Raw genomic sequence first — 12,234 nt, 5'->3', positions numbered from 1 at the left:
TTAACAATTATAGTAGAAAGATAGTACATGCTTTACAATAATTCCAGCAAAAATTCTAGATCAAGTCTTATTAGCCAGGCTTAGATGTGTCTTTGTTGGTGAATCAGTCACTGTGGCCAGGGTTATTAATTGTTGGCTGCAAATCAAAGTGAACTTTAGTTTATAATTCTGAGGTTTGATTTTCCTTGAAGTTGCCATGTTGTCAGTTAAGACTAGGGATTGGGGAGAAGAAAAATTAATGGACATTTGGTTTATTTCTTGTTTATTATTATACTAAACCTTTGAGAGTCCTAGCTTTGTGAAAGGAGCTTTTAGTAGATTCCTTCCTTGAACAGAATTTGGACTTTGTTTCCTATTCCACAAAGCTAGTAAAATACAGTAAACAGAGCATACATTTGTTTAGTTTATTACTTAGAAGGCCCTTGTCTTCTTCTAGAGATGGAAGTCTACAGAATTACTTCTCTGGGTCCCTGTCTTTGCTCAGTCTTTGTCCCAAAAATCTTGTATTTCTTGCTGTTTCAGAGATGTCTTTTAAGATGTTCTGTGTACTTTGTCCTACTTACATGAATTCTCATGGGTATTCATAGAAGGAAAAGGAAAACATGACCACAAGAAACAATACAACAATGTTTATAATAGGGTGTTTGTCTTTTTTTTTTTTTTTTTAATTTTTTGGCTACTATCCTATTTTTGGAACTACCCAAATGTCCAATATAGGAGAATATATTAACAAAATGTGGCATATATATGTAATAGAATTTTACTTGGTAGTAAAATAGAATGACTAATATATTCCACCAACATAAGTGCGTATCAGAAACACTAAATTGAAAGAAATCAGGCACAAAGAAATGTATCTAGTGTGACTCCATGTATATGAATTCCTAAAACAGGCAGAACTAACATACATGAGGGAAGTATGGTGATGGAAAATAGAAATAATGGTTATTGAGGAGAGAGGGTCAGGATAGACTGAAAGTGCATGAGGAAACATTTCTAGTTTGATGCAGATATTCTGTATCTTGAGTCTGAGTGGTGATTACACTGGGTATACATTTATCAAAACTCATGCGAGTGTGAATTTCACTATATGTAAATTTTATGTCAATGGAAATGTTACCGTATGGACAAAAATACAGTGATATAAAGCACTTGGACATGAATTTAATATTTGTATAACATGCATTCCTATTGGCAGAGTGACTGACCTCATTTTCATGTTATGTGACAACCAAGTACTTTATGGAACTCAAGAAAGGAGGATACTGGTAGATGAAACTGTTGCTTTTTTTCTGGAGATGTGCAAATTTTGTTATAGAGATACATAAAAAAGGGTCACAAACATCAAGCAGTGCATTTGATCCTTGAGAAGAGGCCAATTTCCTCAGAGGAGAGATGTCTCTGACTTACATAGAGTATTTCTGAGACAACTTTAATTGGTGTTTTTTTTTCCTTTCATCATGTGATATAAAATGTAATTTTGAAGTAAATTTTACTGCTAACAAGAGATGACTAATGTTCTAAGAAAAAATGCTTCAATATATTCAGAAATTAAAATACTGAAAATTCTAGGTATATAATTAAAGAATCATGTTAGTGACTCTGAACTCTAATAAGGCACACCAATGAATGTGTAGACATATAGAACCTGTTGATTTTTCGTGATGCACACCTGAAACTTATGTAATGTTACAATGCAATGTACTTCAATAAAAAGCTCTTTAAAAAATGTGAACATGTGAATGCTTTATATATAGATATATAGATATAGCTTATTTCTTACACAAGTTAAACTAGGTGTTTAATAGACTTAAGTTGTGTGTATTGTAATCACTCATTTGTATATTACAATTCATTTGTTATTAAAGTTTATTATAACTAATTTTTCATAAGTGGATTTATACCTTTGCAGCATACTAAAATTTCAAAATACAGAAAAGAGGGAGTTGCAGTATTATATTTAAGAATTCAAATAATTTAACTCCATATGGCTGTAGACTCATAAATTAAAGCAAAGCATCTTTCTCTTGGTTATAAGACCCTGTTCTTTGTGCCTGAAATATAAGCTTCAAAGGATCATGGTCCACAATTTGTACAACTGTATATGCATGTATGTATGCATGTTGTGTAAGTTACCACGTTACTCTGCTTTCATTATTTGTTGTTACATTAGAACTGCATGTGTATTAAAAAAATGTTTTATTCCCAATGTTAGTATTTAACATTTTCTGAGTGAACTTGGTTAATTAAATAATGAAAATCCATAGGAAGTAAAATGGTTATCTAGGGGAAATTTTTAAATGATAGGGAAATCTTTTCCATTAGATGTGAAATTGATGTGAGAACACATAGCTCACAATGAATTTCAATATTATCACAATTACCATGTACTAAAAATTTTCATAACTACAAAATTAGTATGTCAGTATGCTATAGGATGAACCCAGTATCTGGTATTGACATTTTTTCAAAGGACCTTACCAAATGCAAGCTCTAATAAGCTCCCTTTGTCCTTTTATGTCTTTTAAAAATTAGAAGAGAATGATACTCAGTGCAGTATTGCATGGTCCCTCACACCCTCCGTTAATTGGAGGGACAGGACTACAGCATCATAAAATATGCTAATAGAGTATATTAGGAGAGTGTGTGAGAGTGTATTAGGAGAAAGAGAGAGAGTGTGTGTGCGTGTATGTGTATTTCAAAAATAAGCCTTTTAAATGCTTTGTAAACAAAAATCAGGACCTGACAACAGCTCTGCTAGATTGCTAAATTATTTTGAGATTATCTGTTGGTAGTACAGTACCAAATTGAACTGTTTAGAGTTCGTAATTTACTGGATTACTAAAATTGTTTACTGAAAGACTATTGGCAAACACTGACTTGGTTCCCCTGCTTTTTAAAATTTGCAAAGCAACCTTGAAATTAAATGGCATTTTTTAAATTGATATTTACATAAGGTTGGGGCTACATTTTCACGCCTCCATATGTGCACATGCTTCACTCATCCTACACCAAAACTCCCATGCCAGTGTCTTAATCCTCTTCCTTGTCCTATACTGATGGCATTTTTCAAGTTTTGCTGAGGTGTAAAAGTGAAACAGGTGTCTGTGAAGTTCCTGGGTAGGCTAAATTTTCTATCTAGGAAGATACCTATACTCACCATCTTCATTTGTAATGTGGCCATATCATCTTCATTTCAAGTGACCTTTCGGTTTGTAATAAAATTTCTCTCTAATAGCAGTTGAGAAATCAAGAATTGTTGTGATCTCTTATGTGACTTTGGAGAATGCTAAGTACTGGATGGATGAATGTAATTTGTGTTGTAAAGGGCAGATCTGTACTCTTCAAGTATTATGATCTCTCCATGAAGGACTGGTTCTTGTGAAAATTCAAGCATTTTTGTTTTAAATCTCAATAAATAATTTCAAAATACAGTTATTTCCCCATTTGCATGGAATATATTTGAGTACATTTGATTTTTTATCTTTTTTCAAAGATTTGTCCCATCAGATGAAAAGAAGAAACAAGGCTGCCAACGAGAAAATGAAACCCTAATACAGAGAAGAAAAGACCAGATGCAACCAGGGGGTACTGCACTTAGCGTCACAGTTCCTTATAGAGTAGTAGACCAGCCCCTTAAACTTATGCCTCAAGACTGGTAAGACAGTCTGTATTATTAACATAGTCATTAATTGTTTGCATAATGATTAAGTACCAGATTTTATCATGAGTTCTAAATAGAATCTATCCTTGAAACCTGTCTGATTTGACATTATCAGAAATGTTAACATTGAGATAATACCTAAACATTTTAGATAGCTAAACTTTATTTAAACACTCTCTTTTGAACAACAGAGACAGTAATGTTTAATGTTTTGTTGGATGTATGGAGTACAGAGATTATCAGTATAGTGTCTGGGAGTAGATGTAAGGTTGGAATAATTCAGTAATACTGAGACAGCTCTTCTCATGATTTATCAATCTTAGCATTTGAGCCAGTACACAGGCTTAGTCACTTACTTTCCCCTCTCTCTCATTCTTTTTCCCTCTTCTCTCACTCCTTTCCCCTCCTTATCCTCCTTTCCTCTTCTGGGCATTGGACTGTTTTTCAGTATGCCCTGGCACTTCTGTTTCCTCCTCTCTAAAATGGAGATAATAATAGTCTTTATCCCATCAATTGTTTTGAAGATTAAATTGTTAACATTAGTAATGTATAAAGTGTTTAGAACAGCATTAAAACTTAGTAAATGCTTATAGTAAATCTTAGTAATGTTAATTATTGTTGCTGTTATGATTTTGTTCATGCCTCTTTAGTTATAGGCTTAAATTGTTTATGGCAATTATAACTTAATTATAATTTCTCTATTTAATTGAATATTTTGTAAACAAGTGAAATATAAAGGCCTTGAAAGTGATATGTTCATTTCAAGAAAGCAAAGTTGAATGGTTGGAAAAATACATTCCTTAAAAATAAAACTTACAGAATTTAGGTTGAGTATAAATGATTGGAAAAATTAAAAAATCAGAATGGTTTCTGTACCCAGATTACTTTCCAGATATCAGAAGAACTGAAAAACAAGGCCTTAGGGCTTCTTAAAATGTTGGTGAAATACTGTAATTTAGTGTTTCTAATTAAAGTAAAATGATTTCCTTTTAAGATGAACTTTTTCAATTAATAGATCAACTCCTGTTCCCCACTGCATTGGAAAAGTGGGCCCTTACTCTAATTAATAGAAGGGCAAAGATAAAAGGCTAAAAAGATCACATATAAGAATTGTACATGTAATTATGTTTAAGGCTCAGGTGAAAAAGCAGATACATGGAAACTATAGCAATCATTAATGTGTTCTAATGATGACATTGTAATGAAAAGTTTTGGTAATGGACTTTGCTTGCCTTCCAGGAGTGTTGGCAGAAGACTATATCACATGAATAGTTATTAGACTCTTTCACTAAGAATTTACAGTGAAAAAAACTCATGATTGAGATATTCTGTATCTTTTCTCCCCTCTTTTCCATTTCTATTTGTAGGGACCGGGTTGTGGCAGTTTTTGTGCAGGGTCCTGCATGGCAGTTCAAAGGTTGGCCATGGCTTTTGCCTGATGGATCACCAGTTGACATTTTTGCTAAAAGTAAGATTCTCCTTACTTCAACTGCTTATCCAATATAAACACATGCTTGCTTGGTATATAATGTTAATTTTTAAGCACCTGTGAAATGTCTTTAAAACGTTTTTTTTTCCAACATTAACACTCGCTGTCTGGGAGTTAATATCACTTGTTCCCCAATATTTATAATTACTTTCTTGGTTGCTTAAGTCATAAATCTTGTTGCATAGCCACATATTGATGGCAGGTTTTTGTGTGAGTTGACTTTTGCTGAGTCTGTTGTTAGAATAATTGTGTCATGATTGCATTTTCTTTTTAATTCAGATCTGAGCACTAGTATTCTCTCTTTTCAGACTCCTTTGAAACAATCCTGGAAATAGTATTGTTTCTTTCAGTTATTCTGTAAGCTGACATATTTTCATGTTGGCACTTAGTGTTGTTTGGTGTTTTATCTTATTTTTGTATCTTTATTGTCAGTCTTCACTGGCTACACTGTATGTTCTGTGATGGGAGGAGCTTATCTGTCTTGATCACCCTGTCCTCAGTACAGACATAGGGAAAACATTCAGTAGATACCTGTTGAATGATTGGATTTCATGTGGTCTGTGTCTTTAATTGACCATATGTTGGTATGTGTTGCAATGCCCAGAGTTGATAAATTTAGCCATTTATTTCCTGGGAAGGATATTCCAATGATTATTGAACTTGAGTGCCCAATTAAATTAGTAATGTTAGTGAAATTCCTTTTTAAAAGACATTCTCATGAAACCAAATATGTTATTAGAAATGACAATTTTAATACTTATAAATGTAGATTGTGCTTTTGTGAAAATCAGCCCTTTAAAAGCAACTTTAGCTTTTTTATTTTTTAGTAGTATCACACCATTCTTTCAGGCTAGGAACTGTCCAAGCTTGAGAGTTTTAATTACTCTCCTACCTTCATTTTTAAAAATGAATGCTAGTATTATTATATTATGATAAATTTTTTTTTGTTATTTCTGAAACTTGAGTAATGCAAAACAAGTTGATAAACAGAAAAAGATGCTGAGAGGGGAAAATTTTAATTTAAATTATCGGTGAAGCTGAATGATGTACTTTACCTCTTGCTTGTTCTTTTGCATATTATTAAAATAAAAAAATAATTAGAATGTCTTTAGGATATATAGGCTATTTAGATTTCTTAAAGAATATAATGATGTTAAAATTGCATTTGTTCAGATTGTTAGTCTTCTGAAATTTAGATAAGAAATTTGAAACTTCCAAAAACCTGTTACCAAGAGATTTTCTTCCATGAATTATTCTTTCTCTTCAACCTTCCTTTTTGACTACTTTCTATCAGAATTTCAAATGAAAGTTCTTTTACTCCTTGTATCTTCAAAAAATAAACCAGAACCCATTTCCTTGATCTCACTTGTCCTTCTTTCTAGTTTCTTCTGTATTTTCCTTTATCACTAAACCTTTGAAAGAATTGTCTCTACTAACCATTTTGCATTTAATTCTCTCTCTATTGTAGTCTGACTCTGACTAAACCAAACTATTCACACCAAACTCATACTGTGACCCAAATACTGGATACTTTTGATCTCCTTACCAGAATTTGATTCTTCCCTCTTCCGTCCTCTTTTTTTTTAAAAATGTTCTTTTCCAAGGGCTTGTTGTTAAACTTTCTTTAGCTACTTTTCCTTCTGCCTTTCAACTACACATTTTTATTCTCACTTTTCTAATTACATATTCTCAAAAAGAGAGAATATGTCTTTATTCTAAAATTATGTCTGTGTTTTGATATTCTAGGCTTACATATCTCACTGATTACCTCGTAGTTCTTTTGATAACATCAAATGCAACCTGTTCCAAATGGAATTGATTGTTTTATATTCTTTCATCTTCCTCAAGCTGTTTCTTTTCTCAGTTGGTTTTTCCAATAATTTGCTTAAGCCATTCTATTGCTTGCCTCATCTAGCTTCTCTCTCTTTCCCCATAACAGTAAATGACAATATTTATATAGCATAGAGGGAAAACCTGAGGGTAAAATTATCCATATGGGCTTTGATAAAAATTAGTATTATCTTTTCTATACTGTGCAATATAGAAATACATATTTTTAGAGAAGATATTAAATATTGAATTGCATAAAATTGCTAAAATCTTCAAAATTTTGAGAAATTTGAATAATGTAATTGGTTATGCTTTTTAATTTTTTTAATGCTTAAAATGCCTATATACATTTGTTGATGAAGATTTTTTAATATCTACAAATTTTCACTAGTCAGTGAGGGAGCTTTTCATTTGAGATATTCTATATTATGTTATCCCTTTGTAATCTGATATGCCTTGATTGTATTTACTGAGTATTTTTCAAAAGAGCTACTTTTCTATTTCTTAGGCTTCTTTGTTCCTGTAATAAAAAGGGGAGATAAATTCATACAGTTAGCAAAAAATGAGTAATTCTGAATTTGTGAACTATATTGCTTTAGTATTTTCTATGCCACCATAAAATATTTTTATATATTTATCTGAATTTTTTGAGACCATACAAATAGCCTCTTTCAATGCCTAACAGGCATATGAAAAAATGTTCAGTATCACTTGTAATCAGGGAAATGCAAATCAAAACTATGAGATACCATCCTACACCAGTGAGAATGGCACATATTAAAAAAAACTAGCAACAACAAATGTTTGCGAGGATGTGGAGAAAAAGGAACTCTCCTACCCTGCTGGTGGGAGTGTAAACTGGTCCAACCACTGTGGAAAGCTGTGTGGAGGTTCCCCAATCTGCTAAAAATGGAGCTTTCATATGATCCAGCAATTCCACTCCTAGTTATCTACCCAAAGGACACAAAAGCAGTAATTCAAAAGGACATCTGCTCCCCTATGTTTATTGCAGCACTATTTACTATTAATAGGTAAGCTATGGAAACAACCCAAATGCCCAAAAACAGATGATTGGATCAAGAAGATGTGGTACATATACACAATGGAATATTACTCAGCAGTCAAAAAAGATAAACTCATGCCATTTGCAGCAAAATGGATGAAGCTGAAAGGGATCACGCTCAGTGAAATAAGCCAAAAAGAAAAAGAAAAATACTGGATGTTCTCACTCAGCAGGAATTTAGAAAACTCAAATAAGGGATCAGGAAAAAGACTAATTATAATAAAGTAAAAATCAAAATCAACAGGCAGCTATAAACCAGACATACTACAGGGACGGAGAAGGCAGTAGGATCAAAACAAGGGTGGTGGGAATTTCACGGGGACTATAACCAAGATGAAAATGCATACATTGTACAAAAATGAAAAATGAAATTAAAAAATGTATAAAATTAAAAAATAGCCTCTTCAAGATGAATTATTTAAATTCATTTAATTTATATTAATAATTTGTAATCAGTGAGTCCTATATTTCTAAAAGCAAATAATTAAAAAAAAAGTTAGTGGCTTTATATGGCACAAATTTTGAATTTTCCCTCAAGAATTAGACCTTGAATTGCTTGCTAACATCAAAAGCTAGTAAACTAGCAAGCGATATTGGAAGGGACAAACTATCCTTAAAATAGCTGTCCAAAAAAAAAAAAAATAGTCCTTTTTTTCCCCCCTCTAAACATCCCTACTACTAGATAATAATGGTAGTAATAATCATGCATGCTAGGAAAAAACTAAAAAGGTAAAGAAAAATTAAGCATCTCATAATGTGTATATGTAAAGGAGAACCTCCACTGATGATAACCTGATTGAGGATTTAATAATAAATTAGAATGATTCAACTGATCAAGGATAGAATGATAAGGGAGAAAGTCAGTATTTTATGGCTACCTGTTAACCTGTTTGCAGGACACACTAGTTGGGAAGTTTTGTTTTAGAGTCTTTCATCTGCCTGACATCCAGAGTTACCTTTTAAAAATGAAAATCAGAAAATTTTTACCTTCCTGGTCCTAAACTTTCTAGTGGCTTACTATCATTTTTGGAATAAAATAGAATTTTTTTTAACTCATACCGAAAAAAGTTCTACATTGTTTTCAAAGAATTTGTATATATTTGTAGGCATTCCAAGCCTGTTCCATCACAGAACCTTTGTGTCAGTTATTCCCTTGCCTGAAACCCCCCTTCTCCTAGAACTTTGCTAAGATCTGCTTTTTGTAGCATTTAAATTTTCTCTACTTCTAAGTACTCTTCTCAAAAGGCCTTCCAATTTTTTCTTTTTCTCATCATCATTTCTTACCATCTCCCATTAGTTCTTACTCCCTGATTATCTCTTGAATCTTCTTACTATACATTTATCTTCTCCCCAATTGAGCAAATCTCTCTCCTATTGGTACTCAATTTTATCATAAGTCTGTGCAGTGAATCCCCTGTATTCTTAAATAAAAATATGAACTCCCATGTATGGCCCCCACAGTATAACATGTTATTTTTTTCCCTACATTACTTTGCATGAGGTAGTTTCATTAAATTTATTTAGTTCTTAGACTGCGCCATTTTCTCTTTGATCATAGTTGTATTGCTAAGGGGTCATTTTTGTTCTGTATTTGCCTAAGTCTTACTATACCTTTGGTCTACAATTATGACCTAATCTATCTGCCCATACAAGCCTTTTCTGAATATCATGGTCTTCTGGGTAAGGTTGATTTTCTTGCGTTTCTTTGACATGTACCACTACCCTTATCATACTATATTTAAATATTTTTTTCATATTATCCTTCACCAGATTACATGTGTTTAGTCATATTTTATTCATTCCACTGTCCAGTGACTGGCTATATAAACTCTCAGTAAATACGTATTGAAGTAATGTTTTGAGGCTACCACAGTGCTTAATATCTATTTAAGATATCACTTTGGTTATATATAGCTTTGGTTGGTGAAAGGATTTTTTTTTTTTACTTTTTTAGTTGATGTCTGTGTTGAATATTTTTATTCTTTAATAAAACATTTTCATAATTTTGATTGAAGCATGAATAAAAAATACTATTTTTTCCCCCCTCCCTGTATAGTTAAAGCCTTCCATCTTAAATATGATGAAGTTCGTCTGGATCCAAATGTTCAGAAATGGGATGTAACAGTATTAGAACTCAGCTATCACAAACGTCACTTGGATAGACCAGTTTTCTTACGGTTCTGGGAAACATTGGATAGGTAATTTTGATCCTGAAATGCACTAACTTCTGCTTTATTCCTGTCAGTTAGATTTTAGTTTACTTAAAATTGTGAACCATATCCCCCAGCTTCCTTTTTGAAACATTGTTAATTAACTGACCTACAGTAAATAATTAACAAATGTTTGTTATATTGACTTTACAAAGGACTTTTTATAGCTTAGTAGAAGAAAAACTAAACGTTTGAGTCAGAAGAACTAAATGGTTTTGTGATCTGACTAATGAACTATATGCCTTTCTGAACCTTGTTATTTCTCTGTTCAAAGGGCTTGGATTAAGTGATACCTAGAATGTTTGTTTGTTTTGGTGGAGCGGGGGTCAGCACAGAAAAGTGTCTGATCTTGAATTTGATTTATGGGTAGCTCATAAAAGAAATCCAGTAGTTGAATTAATTTTAGTTGTTGGTATAGAGTTCTTAAAGCCCTTTATAATAATATCAATTTTGTAATTGGAAACTTTGAAAACAGTATAGGATCACAGTTAACACCATTGAATCTTTCTTCCTAATTGAGGTCATTAAAATCCTTAGCTTTCTTGATATATATTTCTCTGCTGAGTATTATGGGTTTCCTCAAAGTCAGAAGTGATTGAGTTACCCCAATGATTACAGTTGATAATACATTAAAGAGCAATATTGTAATATACTTAGTATAATAATACAATTATAGTAAGGACCAATTATTAAAGAGAAACATTTGTTACTTGAGCCAGAACCTGTCAGATTATTTGCTTCAAAAGCCCTTATATTTACAAATGTTACAGTACCAGTTTTCTGGTTTTTTACAAAATATCCTTTTCTGTTGATTTTGTTTTTTTTTTTTTTTAAATTATCAGCTTATTATATGTAATAATCTAAATATTCTAAAATTTATGTAATCATTATAACCTATTATAATACTCTTTTTTCAGGTACATGGTAAAACATAAATCCCACTTGAGATTCTGAATTACTTGATTTCCCCTTTTCCTGGAAATCTGGATTAAGAAGCATGGATATACCTTGATGTAAAGACTGACACTCAAGCTTTATGAATTTATCAAGAACTTACAAATGAAGAAGGTCACAGATGATCTTTTATAAGATCTTATTTGATGCTTTATGCTTCAAAGGGATGATGCCTGTCATCCATATAAGCAAACTTTTTGGCTTACAATTATTTTTTTAATATTAGCCTTCTAGTCTGTAATGGAAATTGTATATTTTGATAGAAGTTTTTTTCTCCATTGGTTAAAATTAGCATTACTTAAATTTGTTTCTTTAGAAAATAAATACAGGTTATAAATGTGTGTATATTTAGAGGTTTTAAGGCTCTTTAAGCCATCTTGCTTCTGATTTTTCATTGCTCTTTAATTCCTTTTATTGAAAATACTGTTATGACTGGTATTCACTTTTAATTTCTGGAACTTTCAAAACCAAGCAAAGGGATGTGACTATTTTGAATGAATCAAAATATCAATCTGTATGTGTACTATATCTACACTTTATTTTAAAAGGAATAATGAAAAATCAAAAACAATTCTTCAGCTTTGGTTAAACTCTTTAGCTTTTTCAAGACTTCTTTACTTATAATGAATACATTTAATGAATGTACATTCTTCTCACTGACTTTGGTGATTTTAAAACTTAGAACAATATATTTCTATCTGTGATATCTTTCCACTTGAAAAATTTCAAAACACAGATTAAAAATCCAATAGGCTATAGTTCTTTTTATTTTGGGATCCATAGTATGATTCGGGGGAAAGTAAATGTGTTAGTCCTACTGCAATGTAACTTAACTTCCGTATCTTTTCTCATAAGTTCACCTTTGATCCTTTATATGGTATAGTATTTTGAGTCTTCTCTTTCTAGGCATGTTGATCTTGGAATTCTTATCTTACATTATCCCTAAATATTGATAAAATATTCCAGACACCAAAGAACACATTTGCTTAATTAAGTGTCTGAACAGAAACAAGATAAAAACACT

General features: G+C 31.8%; 1 protein-coding gene across 2 annotated transcripts in view; it reads left to right on the top strand.

Annotated features, from left to right (window-relative positions):
• CDC73 (cell division cycle 73) overlaps positions 1 to 11,961 on the top strand; it is a 97,974-nt gene extending 86,013 nt beyond the window's left edge. For both annotated transcript variants that reach the window (XM_037497316.2, XM_037497317.2), the window contains exons 14-17: positions 3,497 to 3,658; positions 5,032 to 5,132; positions 10,103 to 10,244; positions 11,174 to 11,961. In XM_037497316.2, coding sequence (XP_037353213.1) covers positions 3,497 to 3,658; positions 5,032 to 5,132; positions 10,103 to 10,244; positions 11,174 to 11,210 — 442 coding nt within the window. In that variant the 3' untranslated portion in view covers positions 11,211 to 11,961. The remainder of the gene's footprint in view (positions 1 to 3,496; positions 3,659 to 5,031; positions 5,133 to 10,102; positions 10,245 to 11,173) is intronic.
• Positions 11,962 to 12,234: the final 273 nt, after the last annotated feature.

The sequence above is a fragment of the Talpa occidentalis genome, unplaced genomic scaffold (genome assembly GCF_014898055.3).
Source record: "Talpa occidentalis isolate TD23 unplaced genomic scaffold, MPIMG_talOcc4v2.1 talOcc4.8, whole genome shotgun sequence".
NCBI lineage: Eukaryota > Metazoa > Chordata > Mammalia > Eulipotyphla > Talpidae > Talpa > Talpa occidentalis.
The sequence above is the reverse complement of the archived record's forward strand: the minus strand, read 5'-3'. Positions and strand labels throughout refer to the sequence as shown.